Source organism: Schistocerca americana, chromosome 5, assembly GCF_021461395.2.
Source record: "Schistocerca americana isolate TAMUIC-IGC-003095 chromosome 5, iqSchAmer2.1, whole genome shotgun sequence".
In the NCBI taxonomy this organism is placed as follows: domain Eukaryota; kingdom Metazoa; phylum Arthropoda; class Insecta; order Orthoptera; family Acrididae; genus Schistocerca; species Schistocerca americana.
The window spans coordinates 215,315,056-215,331,998 of record NC_060123.1 but is presented as its reverse complement, the minus strand read 5'-3'; the positions used below and the strand labels follow the sequence as shown (position 1 = coordinate 215,331,998).

General features: G+C 43.2%; 1 protein-coding gene across 3 annotated transcripts in view; it reads right to left on the bottom strand.

Annotated features, from left to right (window-relative positions):
• Positions 1-16,943, bottom strand: part of LOC124615558 (asparagine synthetase [glutamine-hydrolyzing]) — a 231,326-nt gene that overhangs the window by 168,468 nt on the left and 45,915 nt on the right. For all 3 annotated transcript variants that reach the window (XR_006979801.1, XM_047143533.1, XM_047143534.1), the window contains exons 4-5: positions 10,826-11,063; positions 6,677-6,853 (exon numbers count right to left, since the gene is read on the bottom strand). Coding sequence is in view for 2 of the 3 variants with exons in the window: in XM_047143533.1 (XP_046999489.1) it covers positions 6,677-6,853; positions 10,826-11,063 (415 nt within the window). In the remaining variant the exon portion in view is untranslated. The remainder of the gene's footprint in view (positions 1-6,676; positions 6,854-10,825; positions 11,064-16,943) is intronic.

Sequence of the window (16,943 nt, the reverse complement as noted above, 5' to 3'; positions counted from 1 at the left end):
TTGTGTGTTCGTGTCGGGGCAGACATGGAACAGCTTATGCAAGCGCTTATTGAACAACAAACACAGCTGACGGCTGCTATTCAGGCGCAACAAACACAGCTGACGGCTGCTATTCAGGCGTTGTCGACGTCGCTTACTCATCGTCTGTCTTCCTCTTCTCCGCCTCCGTTTCCTCCTTATGACGAGGCCGCTGAAGACTGGGAGGATTATGAGAAGCGTTTGCGGCAACACTTCTTGGCTTTCGGTGTTGTCAACGCTCCTATGTGTAAGTCGTTATTTCTATCTTGGATTTCCCCACGGATCTATCAGCTGTTATCTCAGTTAGCCCCTCTGCGGGAACCTGCCTCTCTGTCCTTCCAAGAAATGTGTGACTTATTGTCTAACTATTACCGAAAAAACACCCATGTCGTTGCCGCCCGCGTGGCTTTCTACCGGTGTCGTAAACAGCCCCATCAATCTTACCGGGCTTGGGCGGCGGAACTACACGGTCTGAGTCGGAAATGTCAGTTTGTCACGGACACTCATCATGAGTCTTACGCTGATTCAATGGTTCGGGACGCTATTTTACGGCTTGCTCCTGATAAAGAAGTTCGGCAACGTGCCTTATAATTGCCAAACCCGTCGTTGTCGGAAGTTCTCAGCATCGCTCAATCGTTTGAAGTGTCTCACGCTGCTGGTGCGCAAATAGACGCGTGGTGTGATGTAGGCGCTGTACACACCACTTTCGACGCAGACAATGTGCCTGTTTCACAGGAAAACGACGATGTGGCGGCGGTGCACTCGCGTCAACAACGTCGCGTTGGGCCGCCACGCTCGCAGCGAAAACAGCAACCACAGAAGCAGGCTCGTTCCGCCCTTCCTTCTTGTCCACGTTGTTTCGTACAGCATGACAGAGCCGCGTGTCCAAAACGTTGGGCCACGTGTAATTCATGTAGGAAAAAAGGCCACATTGCTTCTGTGTGTCAGTCCCCTAAAGTTCCTGTCGACGAGGATGAGGCATCGGACATGGATGTTAACTGTGTGCTTTCTCAAACGAATAAGTTGTTTGTTACTGTTCGTGTTCTGGATAAAGACATTCGCATGCAAGTGGACACTGGCTCTGCAGTAACTCTCATTAATTCTCGCACGTATTTGGAGTTAGGCTCCCCTTCCTTGTCTCCAGTTACGAGAAATCTACGAACTTATAATAAGCAGAAAATTCCTATCGTTGGCCAGTTTGATGCTTCCACTGCCTACAAGTCTGTTGTTCGGCCCCTCACGTTTTATGTGGTGGATCATGCGAGCACTGAAAACCTGTTCGGTTATGATGCTTTCCAGTTGTTCGGGTTTTCCATTGATGATGCTGTGCACCTCATATCTGAGGACATTCCGTATCAACAGCTGGATGGCTTGTGTTCTGAATTCTCGTCCGTGTTCTCTGCGGGTCTGGGTCGGGCCAAGGATTTTGAAGCCCACATTACTCTTAAACCTACGGCTCGCCCTAAGTTTTTCCGGGCACGCCCTATTCTGATGGCGTTGCGTGCGCCTGTCAAAGCTGAGATAGACAGGTTAACAGCTTCGGGGATTCTCCTTCCTGTTACCTCCAGCGAATGGGCATCGCCCGTCGTGGTGGTTTCTAAACCAAACGGGAGTCTGCGATTGTGTGGTGATTTTAAAGCCACTGTCAATGCTCAAAGCCTCATTGACACTTATCCTCTTCCCTGTCCTGAGGAGTTATTTACCAAGCTCGCTGGGGGCCAGTTCTTTTCCAAACTTGACTTATCGGAGGCGTACCATCAGTTGCCGCTGGATGCATCTTCCAAGGAATTTCTCGTCATCAACACTCCTTGTGGGTTGTATCAGTACCAGCGGTTACCATTTGGCGTCGCTAGCGCGCCGGCCATTTTTCAGCGGTTTTTGGAACAGCTCACGGCTTCCGTTCCCGGCTGCATCAACTACCTGGATGACATTGTTGTCACGGGGGCCTCCACTGAGGAGCACCTTCGCAATTTGCGTTCACTGTTTCGGGTTCTGCATTCAGCAGGGTTGAAGTGCAATCTGGACAAGTCTCAGTTCTTCCAACCCTCCATTGTGTATCTTGGTTTCCACTTGTCCCGTGAGGGTATACGTCCTCTACGACAGCACGTTGTGGCCATTACCGCTCTACCCCGGCCGTCTACGGTCAAAGAACTTCAGGCGTTTCTAGGCAAGGTTGCTTATTATCACAAATTCATTCCCTCCGCGGCGGCGGTGGCTCATCCTCTGCATCAGCTGTTACGCAAAAACGTTCCTTTCTGTTGGTCCGCTGAGTGTGAGCAGGCTTTTGTCCGCCTGAAGGCTCATTTGCAGTCGGCGCCTTGTCTTGCCACATTCCATCCGGGTCAGCACTTGGTTCTGGCGACTGACGCGTCACAGTATGGCCTAGGGGCTGTTCTCGCCCATCGGTATGAGGATGGGTCGGAACGACCCATCGCCTACGCTTCCAAGACCCTCAACGATGCCCAACGGCGTTACTCTCAAATAGAAAAGGAGGCGCTCGCTATCGTTTATGCTCTGAAAAAGTTCAGCGTTTTTTTGTATGGTTCTAAGTTTCACCTCATCACCGACCACAAGCCGCTGGTCTCTCTGTTCAGCCCCTCGGCGTCGCTTCCGGATAAGGCAGCTCACCGCCTGCAACGTTGGGCCTTATACTTGTCTCGTTTTCACTATGAGATTCACTATCGCCCCACGGCCCAGCACGCCAACGCTGACGCGTTGTCGCGTTTGCCGATGGGCCCCGACCCGGTTTTCGATCGCGATGAACTCCTCTGTTTCCACATTGATGAGGAAGAACGTCGTGCGGTCGAGGGTTTTCCACTTACAGGTTCGCAGGTCGCGTCGGCTACTGCGCGGGATCCGGTCCTGCGTCAGGTGATTGGTTTTGTTCAGCGGGGTTGGCCGGACAGGACCAAGGGCCGGGCGTCGGATCCCCATCGCAACTACCATGCCTTGCGCCTTCGTCTGTCTGTTCGTGAGGGTGTTGTTCTTCTGGCCACGGATGGCGCATCTCCACGGGTTGTGGTGCCCGCCTCTCTTCGCAAAGCTGTTCTCAAACTATTGCATGAGGGCCATTGGGGGATTTCTCGGACTAAGTCCCTGGCCCGCAGGCATGTTTATTGGCCCGGTATCGATTCGGACATCGCCCACATGGTCGCTGCGTGTGCTCAGTGTGTTCAACAACTGGCTGCACCTCGTACTCTGCCCTCTCCGTGGCCTGATCCGGCGCAGCCGTGGGAACGGGTGCACGCTGATTTTGCCGGCCCCTTCCTCGGCACTTATTGGCTACTGTTGATTGACGCCTTCTCGAAGTTTCCGTTTGTTGTTCGCTGTCCGTCGCCCACCACTGCGGCGACGACGCTGGCTTTGTCGAAAATCTTTGCGCTAGAAGGTCTTCCATCCACGATTGTCACGGACAATGGCCCTCAGTTCTCTTCGCAGGCCTTCCGTGATTTTTGTACTGGACAAGGGATTCATCATGTTACAGCACCGCCCTTCCATCCGCAATCGAATGGGGAGGTCGAGCGCCTTGTCCGCACTTTCAAAAGCCAAATGAAAAAATTCCTTAGTGATTTTTCCACAGATGACGCTCTGTTGCAATTTCTGAGTTCTTATCGCTTTACGCCTCTGGGTGATCGCAGCCCTGCTGAACTCTTGCATGGCCGCCAACCGCGCACCCTACTGCATCTGCTTCACCCTGTCAGGCCTTGTACTGTGTCCCCTAGTGCGGGAAAATACCCGGTGGGCGCCGACGTGTGGGCACGGGGGTATGGATCTCGCCCTAAATGGATTCCAGGGGTGGTCCAGGCTCTTCGCGGCCGCCGGCTTTGTGAAATACGTACGGACGGCGGCATGGTTGTTCGCCATTACGACCAGATGCGCCCACGAGTGGTGGCCACGCCGGTACCACCGCCCCTTCTTTCGTCTCCACCAGTCCGAGAAGCCAGTCCTGTCGCTGCTGCCGATCTTCCGGGCGTGTTGTTGCCGCCGCCGTCGCTACCGCTTCCGAGTACGCCGGAACCGGCCCCAGTCGCGACGCCGCCTTCTCCGGGACCCATCTCGCTGGAGCACACCCCCAGGTCCACGACACCTATGGATGCTGCTCCGGAGTTTTCACCCATCATCTCGTCCAGGAGGCACGTTCCACGCGCCAGCTTCCGTCCTGGACATTTTCGACCATACTCTCGTGTTTCTCCGCGGGATCTTCTCGGGACCTCCCAAGAGGCCATGGATGTCTCCGCACTGTCCGTGTCTCCACGAAAGTGAGCGTTTTTTTTTTCAAGGGGGGAAAAGTGTTGTGACAGTGCCACGACATTCAAAAGTGCCGCTACGTTAGTACGCGAACACGGCGATAGAGGCGCTCCGCAGCTCGGCCGAGCGCGGGAGCGCCACCTGGTTACGAACGGCGCTGGCCGGATGTCACGGCCCGGCAGTCGAGTGACAGATACGGAGTTAGTAACATGTAACCCGCGAGTGTTTCTACTTTTGTATCTCCACACACTTTATTAGTGATTAAAGGTTATAACAGGGTTAAGTCAGGAAAGCGTGGAGGCCATGACATGAATTGCTGATCACGATCTCCACCGTGACCGATCCATCGGTTTTCCAATCTCCTGTTTAAGAAATGCTGAACATCATGATGGAAGAGCAGTGGAGCACTATCCACTGAAAGATGAAGTCGGCGCTGTCGGTCGCCAGTTGTGGCATGAGCCAATTTTCCAGCATGTCCAGATACACGTGTCCTGTAACGTTTTTTTCGCAGAAGAAAAAGGGGCCATAAACTTTAAACTGTGAGATTGCACAAAACACGTTAACTTTTGGTGAATTGCAAATTTGCTGCACGAATGCATGAGGATTCTCTACCGCCCAGATTCGCACATTGTGTCTGTTCTCTTCACCATTAAGAAAAAATGTTCCTTCATCACTGAAAACAAGTTTCGCACTGAACGCGTCCTCTTCCATGAGCTGTTGCAACCGCGCCGAAAATTCAAAGCGTTTGACTTTGTCATCGGGTGTCAGGGCTTGTAGCAATTGTAAACGGTAAGGCTTCTGCTTTAGCCTTTTCCGTAAGATTTTCCAAACCGTCGGCTGTGGTACATTTAGCTCCCTGCTTGCTTTATTCGTCGACTTCCGCGGGCTACGCGTGAAACTTGCCCGCACGCGTTCAACCGTTTCTTCGCTCACTGCTGGCCGACCCATTGATTTCCCCTTACAGAGGCATCCAGAAGCTTTAAACTGCGCATACTATCGCCGAATGGAGTTAGCAGTTGGTGGATCTTTGTTGAACTTCATCCTGAAGTGTTGTTGCACTGTTGTGACTGACTGATGTGAATGCATTTCAAGCACGACATACGCTTTCTCAGCTCCTGTCTCCATTTTGTCTCATTGCGCTCTCGAGCGCTCTGGTGGCAGAAACCTGAAGTGCGGCTTCAGCCGAACAAAACTTTATGAGTTTTTCTACGTATCTGTAGTGTGTCGTGACCATATGTCAATGAATGGAGCTACAGTGAATTTATGAAATCGCTTCAATCATTTGTAATAGCCCTGTATATTTTGCCCTTGGTTATTGCATATATTTTGATTTTAGATTTGAGGCTACAAATTTTAGGGCTTCTTTTACAGTGCACATCATCTTGTTTTGCATTCTTTATTTCATCCTTTCTTTACAACACAAGCCAATAATTTATCAGAACAATTTAAGGTTAAAAAATTGTCATTGATCACATTTACATCTGATCTCTTATTTATCCGAGTCAGAAAATCTTCTTGTCCTGTCTTATTCTCAATGCCCTTTTACTTTTCACATAGCTCACGAGAATGTATACTGCACTCCCAAATTTGCAGTAGAAAGTACATGAAAGAAGTTGTATGCACGAAACTAGCATTGGTTTCACAGTTTAGTTCATTTTTGCACTTCGTGTTTGTGGCTACTGAACATCACTTTTGTACACTTTTCCAAAAGGTTCAAACTATCATGCAGAAATTATAGATTGTTCATTTCAATTTTTTCTTCTAGTAGTTTTGTAATATCCAATGTCAGGGCATTGGTTACACACTAAAAACTAGTTATGCATGAATTCAGATAGGTAATTTCATCCCAGTTATCACACATTGTCCTTTTTACAATAAAATCCACATTTTGCAGAAACACATACCAAAATTTTACCCTAGCCACCATCTTCCTGTAGTTTTCTATTCAGAGTTTAGAATAAAGGAGGATAAAATGAGTATTAAAGAAACTTTTATCACAGGTAACTATTTTTATTACTCTCTCTCTCTCTAACATGAGTATAGCTGTAAAAGTTTTGAGAAAATAATGTGAAATTCTGGCTTTTCCAGAAAATCGTCTTCACATCTTTTCAAAAGAACTTCACCTCTCAAATCACCTTTTGAACACTATAACTGACCTCCTTGCAATAGTTGATAAAGAAGATTTAGTAAGCAAACACTTCTATTCATGAGAATTATGATATTTTTCACTTTTTGGACCAGAAAGAAATGGGAGACCAAAAAAAAGTTTTTTTCAAAACTCTCAAGAGCGAATGTTGTGTGTCTTTTAGCTGTTGCCCAAACTTTAAAGTAGTTTGGCTTCTATACCCATTTTTTTGCTGTAATATAAAATAATGAGGCAATCACCTTTTCAAAATTAACAATTACTTACCATCATATGGCACAAATGGTTTTGCTGCCGGTTTGCTTCCAATATTGTAGTACTTTTCTGACTGCAAAAGAGTAGTTGTTCCATCATCTCTGATCTGGTAGGCTTCTACCACTCCAGGTGGAAATGGTTCCAACTTCCATGCAGTTCCTTCAAGATCACAAGCCATGTCCATAAGTCCTGTAAGAATTCCAACATCACTTAAGTGGAACTGTTAAATATGAATGTTTTCTGTTTTTAGGAAGGTACATTGCTGAATTAACCTTTCTTAGTTTAGATCACAACATCTGCAGTAGCACAGTCTCACTTTTCTCCCAAAGCTTGAAAAATAATAGTGTAAGAGTCTTTATTTCAAATGAAAAATTCAGAGCTGCATATCTATGAGCAAGATGTTACAGGACAGCAGAATAAGTCACATTGAGTCACCGTGTATAAGATGGTACCACGATTAAATGGTGGATTGCCATTCTAAAGATGTTGTATTAAAAGATCATACAAATTATCTTTCCATTCCATGATCTCCAAAAATAGCTTCAGGCAAATGCTTCACAATTCCTTGCACAACATCACCATTAATTCCTTGCCACTGTAATACCTGCACATTATCTTCAATGCTTGAAGCACTGTAGTCATGTTAATCCACATGAGTGGTAAAACATGATTTAGTAAAAGTTTTTAATCTCAAAGCATCCATACATTTTCAGTATTTTATGTTAGAAATTCTGCCAGCCTTGGTTAGGAAGAAACTGAGGCAAATGTTGCAAACAGTCTTATAAATTCCAGATTTTTCATGGCTACAGCTGTGTGTTATGTTAAGTAGCACACTGTAACTGTGCAGAAATTTATCTGAAAGACTGTCTCACAGAATTGTTTTCAGTTTGGTATGAAATTATTCCAGAAAAGGAACTACATAAATGTTTTCCTTTCTTTTAGTTATTGTATATTTAATTTACTGGAGGTGGTCCTTTAGCTTGAATTTTGCTATAAACAAGGTCGACTGTATGTGGACAACACCAGGGGGGGGTGGGGGGGGGGGAGGGGCACCTTTACAGTGAGTAGCAGTCTATTCTTTTCCTAGTATTGTTGATATTCCACCCTGGAGTTTCCACTGTTTGATATAATCTGATCTAATAAGACGGTTTATATTGGATTCTGTGACTGGTTTTGTTATAATAATACCTAAAAGAGAATTATTATTGCAGTGTGCAGTACTATTCTTTCATGTTTGAAAAGTTGATTAATGGGACAGCTGGTAAGATCCCTTCAAAAAGAACAATGTTGATTTCCTTTGCAATTCTTTCCTACCTGAGCTTGTTCTCTCTCTGTCTTTGATCTCAGCATCCTTAGGATCTTAAACCCTAATCTTCGCTTCTTCCTTCCTTCTTTCACCAGCGAGTTGTATTAAAATAACAAATATTGTGTACATATAATTTATAATTCTCAATAATAAAATCTGTATGTTCACAGAAAGTTTGCTGATAACATCATTATTTGAAGGAACTCATTTGTAACCAGAGTCCATATTAAAATGTAAAATCTGGTTAAAAAGTTTGATAGGTTCCTCATCCAATCCACAGGAAGTGAACTGCTCGAAAATACAGGAAGCTTAAATACGTTTTATTTAAATTAATATGCACTTTTCACTGATAAAAATCTCAGCTTTTAGACCCATTTACTTACATCTGGGCATAAATGCAGCAATCTGAAAAGTGACTCTTTACATGGGGTTCTTTTGATGTGACTGATGGCTGTGATCAGCATTAATTAGTTAAAGCTCTGGCTCATAGCTGTACATGCAAAAAATGTGCTTTCAGATTTTCTTGTTGTAAGAACTTATGTATTATTTCATGCTATTTACTACTCTTTCCTAACCACAACACAAATATTAAGCCTGACCACTCTTTGGCATACAACACTGCTAATATATTGCATTAATAAACTATTTGCAAAGTAGCATGTATAATAAAAAATATTATGGAATATTTATCTCACCTAGAGGATGATTTTGCTACATGAATGTAGATGCAAAGAAATCATTTCTGCTTCCTTTTAATGGTGGCATTTATTATGGAAAGTAAACAGCCAATACACAGAAAATCAACCAAAAATGTGACAATATCAAGTTAACAACACTGGGAAGCCAAATTGAGAATAAATCAATAATGAGTGAAAACAGTGAGGAAACTAAGACAATATTCAACCTGAAATAAGAATGAACTTGAATGAAACAAAAGTCACAACCACCATCATATTTATAATCATTTAACAATGGAGATATTTCATCCTTCATTTAGTTTTAAATTTACAATTAGATGTATTACACAGAAACAATTTTTTAGCGGATAGTGACAACTGAGTCTACAATTTTTGTTAAATTCTTTTTAACAGAACTGTATGTCTTCCTACTATAGATCTGCAAGATTTTACATGTAACTTATTTGTTACTCATCTTTTATAGCATTTCATAATTATTTTTAAAATCTGATGAATGCCATCATTTACACAGCACTTAACTGTCACATGTCATCATTTTTAACACTATTTTATTTTGATTAACATACTTTTATGTAACAAAAAGAGTCATCACATGATGTAAAACAATAAAATATTCATCATCCTCATATCATTTTTCTTAACTGTAAATTAAGTAAGGATCAAACAAGCTACTCAAATTATTGATCAAAGCTGTTAATCACCTGTACAAGATGGTAAACTATTGCCAAAACTTTTAAAATAGGTCGACTGGTTTCTTTACTAATCAACTTGACCAGAAGATATCCTATGGTATCAAAGACTGTTACATTATACTGTGTAATAGAGCAAAGCAACAGCAATTTCTGGGGTTAGTGTTTCAGTCAATCATCTACTGTTATATGAATGAAATAAAACCACCATTTTTAATGTCACATGGTCCAATAATAATGCAGTGTTTCTCATTTGATTTAGAAGTATATTCTACAATTATTAGTGTTGTAACAGCTTTGTTATGTAATAACTTATAATTACTGAGCATAGTCATTCTGATAGGTAGGTGTAGGTTAAGCATATGCACTTGGTTCATGGTATCATATATCATATCATACCACATCAGTGTTACATACTTTGCATGTGATGCTTTTTGGAGCATGGATAAAATGTAGCTTACACTCTGGTAAAGTTTTTTTTTTTTCATTTGGAGAAATGTCAACTTCAGTCTCAGTTTCGAAGTAAATGCAATTAATTTAAGGGACTGAGGCAGTTGAAACTCCATCACTTTTACACTGAGGTGACAAAGGTTATGGGATAGCAATACGCACATATACAGATGGCAGTAGTATCACCCACACAAGGTATAAAATCGCATTTCATTGGTGGAGTTATCATTTGTATTCGGGTGATTCATGTGAAAAGGTTGCCAATGTGATCATGGTCGCATGATGGGAATTAACAGACTTAAATGCAGAATGGTAGTTGGTGCTAGATGCATGGGACATTCGAATTGGAAATCATTAGGGCATTCACTATTCTGAGACCCACAGCATCCAGATTGTGCCAAGAATACCAAATTTCAGGCATCACCTCTCATGATGGACAATGCAGAGGCTGATAGCCTTCACTCAATGACTGAGAGCAGCATTGTCTGCATAGAGTTGTCAATGCTAACAGACAAACAAAACTGCATGAAATAAATGTAGATATCAATGTGGAACATATGACAGATGTATCCATTAGGACAGTGTGGTGAAATCTGGCATTTATGGACTATGGCAGCAGACAACTGATACAAGTGCCTTTGCTAACAGCACGATGTCACCTGCACTGCCCCTCCTCAGCTTGTGATCATATCAGTTGGACCCTAGATGTCTGGAAAACCATGGCCTGGTCAAACAAGCCCCAATTTCAGCTGGTAAAAGCTGATGGTATGGTTTGAGTCTGGCACAGACCCCATGTAGCCATGGACTCAAGTTGTCAACAAGGCACTGTACAACATGGTGGTGGCTCCATAATGGTGTGGGCTGTGTTTATACGAAATGTGCTGGATCCTCCGGTGCAAATGAACTAATCACTGAATGGAAATGGTTATATTCAGCGGCTTGGCGACCATTTGCAGCCATTCATGGACTTCATGTTCCCACACAATGATGTCATGTCATCAGACCACAACTGCTTTACCTTTAGCTTCAGATGACACAGCAAGAACTCCTGAGCCAGATCGAAGTCGGAAGAGGGGCCTCACTCCAAAAGGATCACGGGCGAGATAGAGACGGCGCTTGTTGCTATCTATGATGCACAAGGCAAAAACTCCATCCAGATGGCGAGCACACATGCTAATTCCACCTTTGGCAAAAAGGTGAATTGCTGACTCAACATCACAGTTGGTTTCATACTTAAATCCAAACTGCTGTGCCAACTGCAAACAGTGAAATGGTTAAAATTAACAGCCATTACTATCTGAACATTATCACTTGAAGAGATGTGGTGGAAGCTTTGAAAGGAAACATAACGTATAGATGCAACTAGACACTGAAGTTTTTTAAAAATTTTTATGTACAAAACAATGTATACAATATACAAGAGAAACTAAATAATATGCTAATTACTTTTTGTGGAGATTTACAAGCAGTAAATAAAGCCACTGGCACTGCAGCTATAACATTGATGACAAACATATTTTCACCTGCTCTTTCTGCATCTAAATGTGTTCATCTAGTACAGGCTCTTCCAATAGTTCTCCATAGTATGAAGATTAGAGTTTAATGTCCTGTTGACAGAATGGTCATCATTAGAGTTGGAGCATGAGCTTAGATTGTGGACAGATGGGAAGAAAATCAGCTGTGCCTCATTTCAGAGGAACCATCATTTAGGGAAATCATGGAAAACCGAACTCTGGATGGCCAGATGGGGTTTGAACCACCATCCTCCAAACCACAGAATGAGGGCACTGCAAACCTCTCATTTCCCTAGTAAGAAACTTGTTGTGGGTCATACTCACTGCCTCTGGCTAAGTCGACGAAAGCAATACACCATTTGGTTTCATCATAGTGCTGATAGAGACAGCAATGGTTATGACTAGTTACTGAAGTCTCATGCTTCTTTTGTGAGGGAAGATATTGCTGTTTGAATTGAATTTGAAGTTAAAAAGAAAATATGAAGAGTGAGGTCCAAAAATATTAGTAACTACATTAGAATTTACTAGTGGAAAGCCGGCCGCTGTGGCCGAGCGGTTCTAGGCGCTTCAGCCCGGAACCGCGCTGCTGCTACGGTCGCAGGTTCGAATCCTGCCTCGGGCATGGGTGTATGTTATGTTCTTAGATTAGTTAGGTTTAAGTAGTTCTAAGTCCAGGGGACTGATGGCCTCAGACGTTAAGTCCCATAGTGCTTAGAGCCATCTGAACCATTTTGAACTAGTGGAAAAGTATTTATATTTGGCATGACCTCGGCCCCAAGATAGAATTGGCTACATATTACAAACTCCCTCAGGGCTCTGTTGGAATGGTACTCCAAAATTGCTGGTATTTGTCCAGATTTATTAGCAGCATGGGGACCACTGTCTCAAGCAGGAACTCCTCTGTAATGTTGTTTACTATGAGTTGAGCTTGAACAGTGTTCCATTTGTTGTTATGGGCACTAGTTTGATGATGTACTGTGGAGAGATGACTTGTGAATTTGTAACAGTAATTTGTAATAGTAAACAATGTTGCAGAGGAGTTCCTGCTCGAGACAGTGGCCTCCATGCTGATAATAAATCTGGACAAATACCAGCAATTGACATCCACAGTCACTTTTATGTTACTTTGAGTACAGTTAAGAGCAAGAAGAAGGCAAGATATGAAGAGAGCTTATAGATACGCCTAAAGGAAATATTTTTCATAACTCTTGTAGAGAATTTTTAGAAATATGCAGCTATAGTTTATACACAGCAGCATGTTTTAGGTTAAAGGTGGATGGCAATGAAGAAGAGGGAAGCAAGGCAATGGTCTGAGCATTATATGATATTGTTCTCCTTACAGCGACCTGTGACAAATGTTTTTCAGTGGGATCTCTAACAAGATCACATTTGGTAGAAGTCATAGAACAGTGCTTTGCAAGGGAGCTGGAGACAAGTGAGGAATTTAGTCTTTCAAAACCCTTAGGGACTGCTGTATCTCATGAGACATCAGTACCAGGACATGCTATTTTCAAAGATAAGCTCTTTGTAGCAAAAGCCTGATGGTCATCATCATCATCTTCAGTGAGCTCAGAGTTACACTGTACTCTAGCAGCTGATGGTAAAGTAGATAGATAAGTAGTTAGCAATTCACCTTCCTCAACATCTCAGTAGTGCTCCTCTCACTGTTGCTTAGACAATCCAAAACCACCAGCTCACTAAAATCATATCCACACTGCAGTACCAGTCACAAACAAAGTCACGGCCTTTTTTGCAACAAGCCAGGACATCTGGCAACTGCTCATCTAGGCTGGCAATCAACAAATTCACCAGCCATCTCTCCACTGTACATCATCAAGCCAGTGCCCATAACAACAAATGGAACACTGGAACGAAGATTCAGTTGTGCAAAAAACTTTCAAGCACATGCACACAGCGGACAGTGACAACTGAATCTACAATTTTTGTTAAATTCTTTTTAACAGTACTGTATGTCTTCCTACTATAGATCTGCAAGCCAATTTTGCATCACCCCAGTTCCCAGAACTCCTGAAGATAGGCGTTGACTGTGGATATTGTACCACAGACACAGTCCCTTTGACTGTTCAGAGATGTCACTAAACCTGCCCAAAGATGTAAACAAACAAGTATGAGCGGCGCCTACTAGACAGAGGGGGTCCGACAACCGATCAGTTCCAGTCATTCCACCAGGAAGGAGTTTCATGGCTCATGTCGTCTGTAGTTCAAGCACACCTAGACGGTCAATATCGCGGCTCGATCGCATCCACATTGTTACTTTGTGCCAGGAATGGCTCTCAGCAAGGGAAGTGTCCAGGCGTCTTGGAGTGAATCAAAGCAATGTTGTTCGGACATCGAGGAGACACAGAGAGACAGGAACTGTCAATGACATGCCTCGGTCAGGCCACCCAAGGGCTACTACTACAGTGGATTACCACTACCTACGGAGTATGGCTCTGAGTAAGCCTGACAGCAAAGCCATCATGTTCAATAATGCTTTTCATGCAGCCACATGATGTCATGTTACAACTCAAACTGTGTGCAATAGGCTACATGATGCACAACTTCACTCACGATGTCCTTGGCTAGGTCCATCTTTGCAACCACGACACCATTCAGCACAGTACAGGTGGGACCAACAACATGCTGAATGGACTGCTCAGGATTGGCATCACGTTCTCTTCACCAATGAGTGTCGCATATGACTACAACCAGACAATTGTCGAAGACATGTTTGGAGGCAACCCGGTCAGGCTGAACGCCTTAGACACACTGTCCAGAGAGTGCAGCAAGGTGGAGGTTCCCTGCTGCTTTGGGATGGCATTATGTGGGGCCGAGGTACACTGCTGGGGGTCTTGGAAGTTGCTGTAATGGCTGTACAGTATGTGAATGCCATCCTCTGACAGACAGTGCAACCACATCAGTAGCACAATGACAAAGCATTCGTCTTCATGGATGACAATTCGTGCCCCCATCGTGCACATCTTGTGAATGACTTCCTTCAGGATAATGACATCACTCAACTAGAGTGGCCAGCATGTTCTCCAGACATGAATCCTATCGAACATGTCTGGGATGGATTAAAAAGGGCTGTTTATGGACGATGTGACTCACCAGCCACTCTGAGGGATCTATGCGGAATCGCCATTGATAAGTGGGACAGTCTGGATGAACAGTGCCTTGATGAACTTGTGGATAGTACACCACGACGAATACAGGCATGCATCAACGCAAGTACATGCTACTGGGTATTAGATGTACTGGTGTGTACAGCTATCTGGACCACCACCTCTGAAGATCTCATTGTATGATCGTACAATATGCAATGTGTGGTTTTCATGAGCATTAAAAAGGGTGGAAATGATGTTTATGTTGATCTCCTGTACAGGTCCCGGAACTCTCAGAACCGAGGTGATGCAAAACTTTTTTTGATGTGTTTATATCATTAAAACAAAACAGTTAGCTGTCGCTAAATTCTGTAAAGCACATCCAGTGCCACTCACTCTGTATATTTTCAACAAAATGAGCTGCATGGACTATAAAGTAATGAACACTTCAGTGATCCTCACGGTCATTTTTAAAAGAAGCTAATTAGAATACATGGAGGCATGGTGAATGCCAAGTAAAATGTTTATCTTTAGCCTATTCTTATACTGGAGGATTGCTGGCAAAGCTAACCAAAAGCCAATACTTTTCTTGATTAGATCTGTCTCACACATATGATTGCCAGTCAATGGCGAGATGCAAAAAATTTTAGTATTAAAAATGTTGTTGTGGCTACCATTTGGGGTTACAAGTGCTCCTGCAGTTTTCCAAAGGAATCTTGAACAACTTGTACGAGGTATTCCAAATTGTGCAAACTATCTGGATATTGTAATCATAGCTGCGGTCACATGGGAACAATATTTGCAGAACTCTAAGACATCTGAATTACTTGAAGTTAACATCCTGTGTTGTCACTTGGACAAATGAAACTTCTTTGAGCTGACTGTCGATTACCTTGAGTGTATATAAAGCAAAAGTAGGCTTACAACCATGAAGAAACACACTGAAGCTATTGACAACTGATAGGCTCCAAACAATTAAAGGTATTTGCAATGTTTCTTGGGAAGGCTGATTATTAGGGGAAGTTGATACCCATTCCATCAGCTGAGAAAAAAGGACGTGAAATTTTTGTGGTCAGGTGCATGCCATAAAGCTTTCTCCTCTTACTTAAAAAGTGTTTAAGAACACCACTCTGACTTGTAACATATACATCCATCAGGCATATTATCAGGGTTGCCAAAAGTTTCCCCAAGTGAAATTCCTGATATTTTCCTGATTTCCACATAAGTTTTAGCATTTTTCCTGACAAATTTTGAGATCTCAAGGATAAGTAAAGACATATTTCTAAGCATCTGAGCAAAAATGTTAGGTACTAACAGCAACATCTTTTGTAATGAACTGTTTTTAGATGGAAAAAGCAAGCCAAATGGTATATGTGTTTCATTAAGACCAATGATGTTATTTCAATAAAGCAAAACACATTTAATGACAAAAATGCGCATTTTGTTGGAGTCACAAAACAGATATAAAATACCTTCACTGTTTTCAGAAATAACCTCAGGAAAAAGTAGGCCTTTTGAAACAAACATATAAGGTGGGGAAGAGTTGTGTAAACCAACACTACAGGTGACCACCAATAAAATGTTGCTTCTACTATGTTTGTTATTGTTGGTTATTACCCACTGTGTTATGTCTATTATTCTACAGATATTGTGTGATCTTTCTTTCAAGAAATACATGAGTACGTAGCATACAAACTGCCAGCAACTGCTACAATTTTCTTATTCTTATCATCCATTCTTTCTAATATATAAACTACTTTTGAAGTGCCAAAATGTACTAGAATAAATAAAATGTCTATAAAACACTGCACTGTACAATGTGTTTGCGATGAGACAGTCGCAATTCCTGAAATCCATCACCCGTGGCCTCTGGCCTGCTGAGGAGCACCACAGTCCTGGGTCCAGCGATAAAGCATGAAAATCCACCTCATTATGCCACACACAGACAGACCTGGTCTGCAGGCAGATCAGTGAGACTAGATCCAACAAGCAGGGCCCACATGTTAGTGGGAAATTATGGGCTTGAGATCGGAAGGCCCGATCTGTTAGAGATACCCGCAGAAATGGCCTGCAGTTTTGGTTCATAATAGAAGTCCACTCGTGCAGCCAGCTATTCACACGTCACAGACATCATGTTGATGAAATGAGACTGGGATGATCATCCATGCAACAGATAACTTGCAAAAATACTCTGTGAAGCAATACTAATGAGGATAGGTAGCAACTCACCGTAAAGATGATAGCTGAGCCACAGACAGGCTTATAGAAAAATACTATCACACACTCACAACTAAATTTTTGGAAATAGCCTTTGTCAGAAAACGAGAGTGCACACACATTCACACAATCACTCAGACACAACTCGTGCACACATGACCATTGTCTCCAGCCATTCTGTCAACATTCTCTTGGAATCAGATCCAAACAAACCACTCCTCAAGCCTCCCAGCCTCTCATCGGCAGCTGCTACGCCAGCAGCAAGTAATGGTGGCAGCACTGACTGCAAACTGAGGGGAGA